The sequence below is a fragment of the Narcine bancroftii genome, chromosome 1 (assembly GCF_036971445.1).
Source record: "Narcine bancroftii isolate sNarBan1 chromosome 1, sNarBan1.hap1, whole genome shotgun sequence".
In the NCBI taxonomy this organism is placed as follows: domain Eukaryota; kingdom Metazoa; phylum Chordata; class Chondrichthyes; order Torpediniformes; family Narcinidae; genus Narcine; species Narcine bancroftii.
The window spans coordinates 208,038,298-208,050,508 of record NC_091469.1 but is presented as its reverse complement, the minus strand read 5'-3'; the positions used below and the strand labels follow the sequence as shown (position 1 = coordinate 208,050,508).

General features: G+C 46.8%; 1 protein-coding gene across 2 annotated transcripts in view; it reads right to left on the bottom strand.

The window, feature by feature from the left end:
• commd10 (COMM domain containing 10) overlaps nucleotides 1-11,255 on the bottom strand; it is a 100,864-nt gene extending 89,609 nt beyond the window's left edge. For both annotated transcript variants that reach the window (XR_011341790.1, XM_069889846.1), the window contains exons 1-3: nucleotides 10,867-11,255; nucleotides 7,493-7,583; nucleotides 1,319-1,429 (exon numbers count right to left, since the gene is read on the bottom strand). Coding sequence is in view for 1 of the 2 variants with exons in the window: in XM_069889846.1 (XP_069745947.1) it covers nucleotides 1,319-1,429; nucleotides 7,493-7,583; nucleotides 10,867-11,240 (576 nt within the window). In the remaining variant the exon portion in view is untranslated. The remainder of the gene's footprint in view (nucleotides 1-1,318; nucleotides 1,430-7,492; nucleotides 7,584-10,866) is intronic.
• Nucleotides 11,256-12,211: the final 956 nt, after the last annotated feature.

The following is a 12,211-nucleotide window of genomic DNA, read 5'->3' as shown; positions in this document are numbered from 1 at the left end:
AATTTATTATTTTAAGCAGTTCTGTCCATAGTTTTCAAAATCTTGCAAATCCACATGTTCTACATCCTCCTTCAAAGTTGTCACAATTAGTTTACAATTGCTCCTCCTCATTCTTCCTTCTAAAATTAATCATTTCATACATTTCTGACAAATTCACCAAATTCTTCTTGCCCATCTGCTATCTGTTATTATCCATCATTTACTATGTACCTTGGTTTCATGTCACCATTAGACTTAAAGTTCCTGGTGATTCCATACATCAGAGGAGCTCTCCCAAAGCCAGCACATCAGGACAACCATGAAGAAGGCACACCAATACCTCTACTTTCTAATAAGTCTGAGAAAATGTGGCATGTTGTCAAATACTCCATCAAACTTCATCAGCTGCACTGTGGGAAGTGCCTTGACTAATTGCCCCAGTCTGGTTTGTGAATTCAAGTGCCCAGGAACACAAAATGTAGCAAACAAACCAAGGTCCATCACAGGCTACGATCTCCCATCCAATGAATACATCTGTGTGAACCACTATAATGAATCACCATCACCTTGGTCACAGTAATTTCTCATTGCTGGTATAAGGTACAAAAGCCTGACCATCTTCTCTACGCTCAAGAATAGTTTCTCTCCAATGGCTATCAGGCTTTTGAACAACCCCTTGATATATTAATCATGGTCTGCTCCAACAATGCAAAGCAAAACCCATCCTAGTCAGATTCCCATATTCTCAGGCTCTGACCCCTGAATCCAAACTGGACTATTCCATAGCTCTATGCCTCCATCTGTTTTTTTTTTCTCTTCTGCAATGTTTTATCCTTGTACCTCTTCTCCCATTCAATTAAAACTTTTCATAACACTGTTAACCTCCCCACAAGGATATTGGGCTCGTCCACTTACCTTAAACCACAGGACTTAAAGGCTCTCCCTCTTGTACCATATCACTTGCTGCATATTAATCTACCTTAACTTTCTGCCTTGATGTGCATGAACACCCAAAAAAGGAAGTTTGCTGGCTCTTGACAATTCAAATCTAACCTCAAATAAATCATTAATTACCATGTGCCAAGGAAGTTTCTAATCTCTTTGTAAGTAACTGTCTGGAATGGTACAGTCCAATGTCAAAAAATTAAAAAAATGAATTTAAATTCTGATTCTCTTACACACTAATCATTTGCTGGCAAGTTACCAAAGAATGCTTTTCATCAGAACTTTTATAAAGGGAGCACAGCTTAATGGCCAAGTTTTAATTAGTCACTGAAAAAGTGACTAATCAAAGGAAAAGAATATGTTGGGTCTAGATAATGTGGTTATTGATGTTTACCTGTTCCAAGATAAAAGATACAGTTTCCAGCATCAAGTGAAGTTCATGTTTTTCCAAGGAGAGAGCAACTTCAAGTTTTTCTTTCTCTTCTTCATTAAATGAATGTTCATCCTAAAACGGTATTTAATTAGTACCGCACCAGAAAGGCTTTATTGAACAATGTTCAGATACTGTATATGCCGTTATATAGGACAATCTTCAAATTAAAAGTTTCACCTTAAAAATCAGGGATCACCGCACTGAAGAACCCCTTCAGTGTTACTGAGTGTCCGTGGATTTGCCTCAACACTACTACCATCTTCCCGCCAGCTCTGACGCAATCTTGTACATTAATTATTTGCAAAGTCTCAGCGCTCTTAAAATATGCCTATAAAATTTCAACATTTAAATGATAGTTTATTAAAATATTGTGATTTGTTTTTAACAGCATCCATTAGTTAGTGGCAAGTACCAAATTTGCAAAGGCTATCAATCAAAACCAACAGTTTAGGTGAAAATTCTGGGGTTGTCCTATATGGCTCTTCTTATACAACGGCATATATGGTAACTTAAAGTTTGAACACAACAATAAATTGTGGAGAAAGTCATTTCTGAGTGACAACTAATATTCCAAACTGCCCTTAAAAAGATATCTTTTCCTCTCCAAAATGCGACTTTACAAGTTAATTTGAACCTTTAGCAGCCCTCGCACTGTCCAAAAAATGGCAGACGAACACGGCAACCGAGCAGACCTGGGGTGACATCGGCCGTCATCCCAGATGAACTCCCACACCGTGGGAAGACAGCCAGCTGTGGCGGGAATGCCGACCAATTCCAGGCTGGCGCTCTGATGATGCAGTGCCCTGACGTCAGTGCCAGGGGCTCCACGCCCATGTAGCACAAACGCTACATTGGTGTCCCCGACAGTTCCAACCAGCAGTTGGACATGAAAATGATGGACCAGACAGAGCCAGCGACCATCCATGCAATCTCATTCAGGCTCCCAAAGTTTTGGGTATCGCAGCCACACGTGGTTCAGACCGAGGCTCAGTTCCAGCTTCGACATATTGCCACCGACGACACCCACTACTTCTACATTGCGAGCACATGATCTAGACACAATGGCAAGGATTGTAGACTTCCTCTGCTAGCTTCTGTAGCAAGGCAAATATGCGGCACTCAAAGAGCCGTTATCCTGCACTTTTGAGATCTCCCGGCACGAGTGCGCCACCTGATTGCTGCACATAGATGAATTGGGGGACAGGACCCCGTCTGCCCTAATGAGCAAGGTGCTCGCTTTGACCAAGGGCCACAAGCCTTGTCTGCTCTTCGAGCAGATCTTTCTGGACCAGCTGCCCGAGGATATCTGACTTTTGCTCAGAGATGAGGACTTCAACCCAGGTGGACATGCTCTGGAGAGTGAAGAGGGATATCAGTGCCATCGTAGATCACATCAGCAAGCCCCACAAACAGCCGACTATAAAGCAAAGACCAGCAGAGGGACAAGTTAATACCCCAGGACAATTCTGCTATTATCACCTGCTACGGGGTGCAGAGGCCCTTCGATGCCATCCACCCTGCGGATTTCCGGGAAATGCTGAGGCAGTTGATCCACGTGATAGCCTCCTCTACATTTGGGACTCCTAGTTGGGCAGGTGTTTCCTGGTCGACACCGGCACCGAGATAAGCATCCTGCCCCCCGCAGGCCTCAACACCTGCAGGGCCCAGCGATGAGGGCAGCTAACAGCTCCTCTATTTGAACTTTTGGTACCCGCACCATCCCTCTTTGGTTTAGCAACAGTCAGTTTACATGGACTTGCACCCTCGCGGCAGTGGCACAAACGGTCCTGGGGGCCGACTTCCTTCGTGCCCACTGTCTGCTCATAGACCTCAAGGGACGGCGCTTGATGCATGCTAGAAATTTTCAAACTCTACCTGTGGTGGAAGCCAAACTACCCGCCCCCCACCTTGAGTCTACACTTTCTGACAACGTTTGCCCACATTCTGGCGGAGTTCCCTTCTACAGTAGTGCCACAGTTCTCCATGGCTGAACCAAAGCATGGAGTAAGGCACCACATTCTGACTGAGACCCCTCCACTCCAAGCCAGGACACCCCAGCTCCCTCCCGAAAAGCTCAGCCTCGCAAAGAAGTTATTCAAGAAAATGGAGGAGCCAGGGATTGTTCAGCATTCCAATAGTTCCTGGGTCTACCCCTCCATATGGTGACCAAAAAAACAGCGGGGGAGGGGGTGGTTGGAGGCCATGTGGCAACTACTGCCACCTCAACAAGGCCACCATGCCTGACATGTCCCAAGACATACAAGACTTCACCACCAAACTGCATGGAGCACGTGGGTTTTCCAAGATGGACCTCATCCAGGGTGGATACCACCAAATCCCAGTTCACCCCAAGGATGTCCCCAAGGCCACAATTATAACTCCCTTTGGCCTGTTCAAATTCCTATGCATGCCCTTTGGGCTGAAAAAAGCGGCACAAACTTTCCAGTGGCTGATGGATGCAGTGAACAGGGACCTCCCATTTGTGTTCATCTTTTTGGATGATATCTTCATTGTTAGCCACAGCCGCAAAGACCACGTCACCCACCTGAGACAATTGTGCACCCAGGTGAGCAAATTCAACTTAACAATTTGGCCTGGAAACTATTGATTGCCTGGGGCAACACCCCTCCTCATAAAGGTCGAGATGGTCCAGCACTTCATCAAGCCACAAAGAGTAAATGGGCTACAGGAATACACTAGTATGATAAACTTTTACCAGAGATTGATACCGGCAGCAGCCTGCATCATGCTCTAATGGCGGGTAAGTCAAAGGACATTACCTGGGACAGGTCCTAGATAGATCTACAAGATCAATAACAAGGATAAAAGTGGCTAAAGCTACATTGTTGCTAATGAATGATTTAAATTTAATAGATGCTTGGAGAAGAATTCATCCAAGAGAAACAGATTACTCTTTTTATTCAAATAGGCATGATTCTTACTCTAGGATTGATATTTTAATACTGCGCAACTTCAAGATAGAATTGAACAAGTGGAGTACAAGGCAAGAATTTTATCTGATCATTCTCCTTTATTAGCAAGTCCCGTCTGCGCGTCAGAAGAGATGTCGTGCCGCAGCCCCATGCACATGCGGACCCGACCAGCGGAAAAGACGCTCCTGGCAGCGCCATCTTGACACTGCTGCTGCGGCTGTGACATGCAGAGCCAATTTGCCTGCCCTCGTGAATCTGCACCGCCACACAACACCCCAGAACTGGCACTAGCATGTTGTTCACCCCCCCACCCCAAATCCAGTGTTGGTCGCCCTTTGGGGTTCTTGGCCAGCGGCAGCACGACCAGCCGGCTGAGGTCGAGGTGTGCAGGCTTCAGGTGATCAGCCGTGAACAGTTCTTCCCTGCCCCCACGTCCAGTATGAAAGTCTTACCCTTTCTGTTGAGGACTCTAAAGGGGCCCTCTTAGGGTCTTTGGAGTGGGGCTGGGTCGGCTCCTTGTCAGACAAACACAAAGTCGGCTTTCAGCAAGTCAAGGGGCATGGAAGTGGGCTGGTGTGAGGGGGGGGTGGCGGCACCGCCAGGGAAGCTAATCTGTCTCTCAGTTTTTGTAGTGCCGCCCCTCCTTCTGTGTCCAAGTCTTTGGTGGCAGGAAGGAATTCACCTGGTAGAGTTAAAGGGGCCCCGTAGACCAACTCTGCCAAAGAAGCCTGCAGGTCCTCCTTGAGTGCAGTGCGGATGCCTAGGAGCACCCATGGGAGCTTGCCACACAGTTGGGTCCATTCAGGCAGGCCGTGATTGCCGACTTCAGGTGGCAGTGGAAGTGTTCAATTAGACCATTGGACTGAGGGTGGTAGGCGGTGGAGTTTTGCGCCGAGGTGTGACACGAGCTGTGTCCATAAGGCCGAGGTGAACATAGCACCCTGTCTGTGGTGATGGCAACAGTGGCTAAGCTTTGGTTTCGAGCACTAGCTGCTGTGAGCTGGACGGTCTAAACATCTGAGCATGGACCAGGCATTTCACTATCAGGTCCAGCAGCAGGCTGTGGGCTCAGAGAAGTTGACGCCGAAGAGTGGTTTCTCCACAGTGGTGAGAGTGGTTCCACTGATAAGTCTCCCCACCAAGGCGTATCGGTATGCACCACATGCCAAATGTCCTAATGGCAGTGTTGTTAGCCGCACAGAGTTGGTCCATGTGGGCGTGTTCAGGCCTCCAAAGGCACTGGTGGGATGACGCTGAGTTTGGCGCCTATGTCAATGAGGAATTGCCTGCCTGTTGTTTTATCAGTGACATGCAATAGGCTATTGGTGTGGCCAGCCACCATAGCTATCAGCGACAGCTGGCCAGGGCATTTCCCGGAAATGCACAGGACTGCTTGCATTTACGTGCTTCTGCCCCCCAGCATTGGTGATAGAACCACTACGGTGCTTCTGGTGTTTCCATTGGGGGCATGGTTGTTCCCTACTCCTTTAGGGTTTAACCAGATGCTCGCTCTGGGGGCCCATCAGCTGATTCACGGCGGATTCGTTTTCTTGTTTAGTACACCATAGAATGTCCGCTCTCACTGTGACCTTGCGAGGGTCACTGAAATCCGTGTCTGCTAACAGCAGCTGGATGTCTTCTGGCACCTTTTCTAAAAACATCTGCTCAAACATGAGGCAAGGCTTGTGGCCTTCTGTCAGCGTGAGCATTTCATCCATTAGGACGGATGGCATTTCGTCCCCAAGGCCACCCAGGTGTATAAGCCTAGTAGCTCTCTGCTGTCTGGAGAAGCCGTAGATACTGATGAGCAGTGCCTTTAACGCGGCGTATTTACCTTCCTCCGGTAGGTTTTGCACAAAGTCATCCACTCTGGCCACGGTTTCCTGGTCCAGGGAGCAGACGACATGGCAGCACTTGGTGGAGTCTAAGGTCATTTGTTTTATATGGAACTGTGCTTCAGCTGGCTGGAAGCAAGTGCGTGGGCAAAGCTGGAGGGCGACTGCACTGACTGCTGCAGCACTAATGTTGTCGAGTCCAGAGTCGTCTGAACCCATCGGGATCACTAATTGTAGAGGTCACTACATGGAGTGGAAAGAACAAGATTGGTATACAGTGAGTTCGTCTGCATTCCAGTTGTTTATTTTAACTTCCCGCACTGCCTTACAAGACCGCCTACAAGTCCTGCCTGCACGTCAAAAGTGATGTCGTGCCGCAGCTCCATCCACACGCGGTCCCAACCCAAGCAGCAGAAAAGATGCTCCCAACGGTGCCATCTTGACGCGGCTGCTCCCCTGCCACAGCCATAATATGCGGAGCCAGTTCGCCTGCCGTCATGATGTGCGCCACCACACAGGTATTGTCTTCAGGAAGATTCAATACAGTAGAAATGTTTTATCAATGTCGCAAGAGCTGCGATACATTCGGTGACATTTGTGGTGAGTATACACTTAAGGCTCAAAGACACAGCGTGACTGCACTGATTAAGAAAACCTGAGCTTTACTTTGGTTATAAAATTGGTGACCAAGACAAACCTTGCTCCTCACATTTGTGGTGCAACATATACAGTCAACCTTAGGGCTAGGCTCAAAAGTACATTATGCAATTAAACATTCTAAATTCAATAAAAGTTAATTTAATGTTTCTCCAACTTCCTACATTATACAGAAAATCTGAAATTATCTTTGTGTTCAGCTTGACGTTGTCTAACATAATATCAGATATTTCATGAAGCAAACCTTTGAAAATGTGGTTGCCCCAGTGTAATTGAACTTGAACATTCTTGTCAACTTTAGATTTCACCACTCTTAGACCCTAAAAGCAATTTACAATCGCCAATTAAATTCAGAACTCGCATCTTTGGGACATTGAGAGAAACCAGAGCTCCCAAAGGAAACCTACATGGTCACAGGGAAAACGTGCAACCTACACGCAGACAGCAATCAAAGCCGAGGGTTGAACTCAAGTCTCTGGCACTGTGAGGCTGTGGTTCTACTATCTGCACCACTGTGCCATCTTAATCTATTAAGATGTGTCCAGATTAACAAAGGGTCTTTATTTAACTAAGCAGTATAAAAAAAATTAACTCATTTGTAAAAGGATTCAATATTTCTCAGAATATCATAGAATATCATGACTGCTATAAAAGTTTCATAACCTGCTGTCGTAAAGAAAATCAAGACTTTTATGGACTCTATCACGTACCTTCAAGTGAAGCTTCTGAAGAATGCGAGACAGTAGCCGTGGAAATTTACCAGTGTCAAGTCCATTTACCAAGACTACAGCTTGTTTTATGCTGTTTAAAGAGAAAATGAGCCAGATTAGTAATTTATGTCAATTTCTGTTTATAAAATTATAGTACAGTCGTTTAATGGAGGCCCAAAACTTTGGTTTTGATGCATAAGAACGATGCATGACCAGATGAATTTTACCAGTTTTGTGTATGAACCACAATCGCAGACTTTAACTTTACTGTGTACTTAGGGAAAGGATTTGCACGCATTTGGAAAGACGTGGCTAAATTGGGTCAGACAGCATGGTTTCGTGCATGGCAGGTCACATTTTGATTGAGTCTTTTTGAGGTAGTGATGGTGGTTGATGTGGATAGGGCAATGGATGGTCCCTCAAGGTAGGCTGATCCAGAAGATAAAGATGTATGGAATCCACAGATTGGATTGAGATTTGGATTTACCCATTGAAGACAAGGTAGTGGTGGAAGTGTGTTATTTGGGCTGGAGAATTGTGAACAGTGAGGCTCCACAGGGATTAGTGTTGGCATCCCTGTTTGTGAGATACATAAATGACCTGAATAAAAAAGTAAATGGGTGGGTTAGTAAGTCTGTGGATGACAAGGATTGATGGATTTGTGAACAGCATAGAGGGTGAACAATGAGCACAGCAGCATATAGAGCAGTTACAGATGTGGGCAGAGAAATGTCAGGTAGAGTTTAATTCAATAATGTGAGGTGTTGCCCTTTAGGAGGTCAAATGTCAGGAGAAAGTATACATGGATGTACAGAGAATATTGGTCATGAAAAATATTGGGTATCAAGTGCAACATTAAGGAAGTCACATTGCTATTATAGAAAACTTTGTAGGTCACACTTGGTACACCAGTGCAATTCTGATCACCCCATTACAAAGGATGTGGAGACTTTAGGAAAATTACAGAAGAGATTTACTAGACTGCTGTCTAGATTACATGATATGATTTGAAATTTGGCTTCTTTTCTCTGGAGCACCAGAGGCTGAAACGAGACCTGATAGAAGCTTAGAAACACACAAGGGCCATTAAGAGGTAAGACAGTCAGAATCTTGAAAAAATGGTTAAAAATGTCAATTATGAGAGGTCGTGTATTTAAAATGAAGGAGCAAATTTTAAAGAGTGTGCAGGTCCAGTGTAGGTGACTGGAAGGGGCTGCCAAGGATAATGGTGGAGCCAGACATGATAGCACTGCGTACAAAGCTTCTGGATAGACACATGAAAATGCAGGGAATGGAAGGATAAGTGCAAGGAGATTTCATTTAATCGGGTATCAAGTGCAAATATATTGGGCCAGAGGCCTTTTGCTCTGTTGTCCTATTTAATGTTCTACATTATAAAGTGTATTTTTAAACAGTCCTTGTGTTCAATGCTTGCAACAAAAATTAATTTAATTTGTTATTAAACTTGTTTAAAAACATGGCATTCCACTTCATACTCAAGGGATAGAATTTAAATTTTCTGGTTAAATGTGTGAAAGACTCAAGATTCATCAAATTAGTGGGCATATCCCCATATCACTATGTTAATTATCAAGGTCTCCTTGATAAACACAATAAACTGTTTTTATCCTTTTAAATTTAATTCTACCGATTTTCATCAAATCCATCGAGAAATAATTACGCAAATACACCATTTTGCATATAAACAAAACATTGGTGCCAAAAGTAAATCATAAAATTTTGTAGACACCGTGATGAATTAAAAACACAAAATGCTGGAGAAGCTCATCAGATCAGTGTCCTTTAGGTACCAAAGGTAAAGATACAGAACCGACATTCAGGCTTGAGCCCTTCATCAAGGTATGCCAGCAAACATCTGAGCAAATAGCAGCAGTGGGGGGGGGGGGGGGGAGATGGGGTGGCAAAGGCAGATGGAGAAAGGAGGGCGGGGACAGCAGCAATGGGGGGAGGGTTGAAATGGGTTGATGAAAAAACTGGAAAGACAGGAAAGAAAAGGGGTAAAAAAAAGGCAAGAAGGTTTCATGGAAAACAGTAAAGTCAATGTTCATGCAATGTGGCTGGAGGGTGCCCAGATAGAAAATAGGGTGTTGTTCCTCCAATCTGTGCATGGTCAGGATGGAACAGTACATAAGGCATGTGAGCGTGGGAGTGTGATCCGGAATTTAAGTGGTTGAAGAGGTCGCTGTGGTTGCGAATTGAAAGGAGGTGCTGAATGAAACGATCTCCCAATCTGTAACCGGTCTCTCCAATGTAGAGAATGCCACAAAGAGAGCACCTGGATGTAGAAGAGAAGTGTTGCTTTACATGAAAAGCCTGTTTGGGGCCCTGGACAGTAGTGAGGGAGGAGGTTTGGGCACGTGCTGCACCTCCTGCAGGCACAAGGGAAGGTGCCAGGGTGCGATGGATGGGAAGGGATAAGTGCACGAGGGAACGGCAGAGGGAGCGGACCCTGCAAAAGGCCGAGAGGGGAGAAGAGGGAATAACGTGTCTGGTGGTGGGGATCCTGTAGTAAGTGCTGGAAATTCCAGTGGACGATGTGTTGGATGCGGAGGCTGGTGGGGTGAAGGTTTCTATGTTTGTTGCATCTGGATGCGATGGGGGGGGAGGGGGTGGAACCAGGGCAGATGAGTGGGAAATGGAAGAAATATAGTGGTGGAGGGCAAGCCATGTCTGTGGAAGAAGGCACGACATTTCAAAAGCTCTGAACTAGAAAACCTCATCTTGGGAACAGATGTGGTGGAGATGGAGAAAATGAGAGAAGGGGGATGAAATCCTTGCAGTGTAGTCCAGGTAGTTGTGGGTGTTGGAGGGTTTGTTGCAGAGATTGATGCCATCGTTTTTTGTTTAACCTCTCACATTGATCTAGGACTGTCAGTCACAAAGATACATCGACAATTTCATTAATTGGGTTTTTTTTTAAACTCAATCTCAGTGACACAATCACCGAGACACAAGAATCACCACTTTTCTTTTAGCACCACTTCTGTGGACTCCTTCAATTCCCACAACACCCAACATTTAAAGGCCAATGCGAGGGCTCGACCACCAGCAAATCAAATCTTGTCAGAACGTGTTCCCATCCCGCATTTACAGCCTCATTTATTCAGATTCTTTTCAGCCCCCTCCCCCGTTCAGACCTGGTTAGTCTGCAGGTGGACAGTTCTGTGCCTAACCAGTTCTCCGCCCCGACCTTCCAGTCCAATGGCCGGAGTTTTCTGAACGGACATGCTCAGGTGTGGGACCCCGAGCCCCTAGACAGGCCTCCCAGGGGCCTGGCCGCCTCAGCGCACCCATACCAGCACCCGCGAAATGGGGGGGAGAGCAAACCGGAACCGCTGCAAATGATGGCGAACCTCGGGGTCTCCCTGACCATCGCTGCCATGTCGCGGCCGCCGGTCACTCCCACGCTGATGAGCCGGCCCGCCTCCTCCTCCTCTTCGCGCACCGGGCGGCCGGGACCAGCGCGGCGACGGAAGCCGACACGCATAGGAAGAACGCGGAGCGCCCCCACGCGCCACGCGATTGAATCCTGATGGCGGCTGGTCCGGAATCTTCCTGCTGAAGCACGTGACGCTGCATTCAGAGGAAAGTGGAGGGAGGCCAGCGTTTGGGGCCTGCGCCCTTTCTCAGGAGCCTGTCTCCCTCTGCTGTGCCACAGGCCCGACTGCACGGTCAGTACTATTGAACTACAAGAAGCACTAGTCAGCCCTGGGTCACACGAGGCCATCCATTTACCATGAGGAATTTGTTGCCACAGGCAGGGGTGGAGGCCAGGTCAGTGGGTTTTTAAGGCAGATCAAGGGGGCAATCTGCAGGCATTGCCCTCCCCCCCTCAAACAAGGTGCTGTGACCTCTCCCCCCCCCCCCCCCCCAAATATGGTCACAGCCATCCCTGGCCATCAGACCCGCGCCACTCCCATATTGGTAGCATCTAGGTTGGCGCACACGAGCAACTCTCCACCTGCCCTCGGCTGCATGACTAGCGTGCATCGGGCATCAGTAGTGTCAATGAAAGGCGACCTCATGCCCCACGTCGGGTGGATGGCATTAACGGCAGGTGCCAGCAACCCCTCCGGGTCCCCTGGCAGGGACTGCCAGCATTCCCCCTCCCCTCCCCTTTTGACAGGTCCCCGCCAGCATCCCTACCCCTCCCTTCATCGACAGATCCCTGAACAAGGCTCCCTCAAAATCACTAATGCCTCCCCCCCCCCTCCAACATGCATTCTGGCACCAACCCAATGATAGGTTCTTGTTTAGCCAGGGTATCAAAGGTATGGGCAGGGGGAATGAATGGGAGAATGGATCAGCTCATGATTGACTGGCAGGGCAGACTTGATGGGCTCAATAACCTATTTCTGCTCACACAATTTTCCTCAAGCAAAGAATGAGAAGCTGGAAAGACTCAGCAAGCCAGACAGCATCCAAGGAGGGAAATGGACATTTGATCTTTAGGATCGGGATCCTCCAACTTCCCTCAAGTCTAGTTTCCCATCCTACCACACGACTCCCCAAAATCCTGATTCCTTTGCTTTATATTATATCTTTTTTTAAATTTATTTATTTCGTTATAAGCATCTTAGCTTGGAATAAATATAAGGATTCAACTTCCACATCTTAACAGGCAAGGAAGTCCTCTTCCTCTAAATCTAAAATGAGTGCTGCCATATTCTGAATCATTCAGAACAGGCCCTACAATCC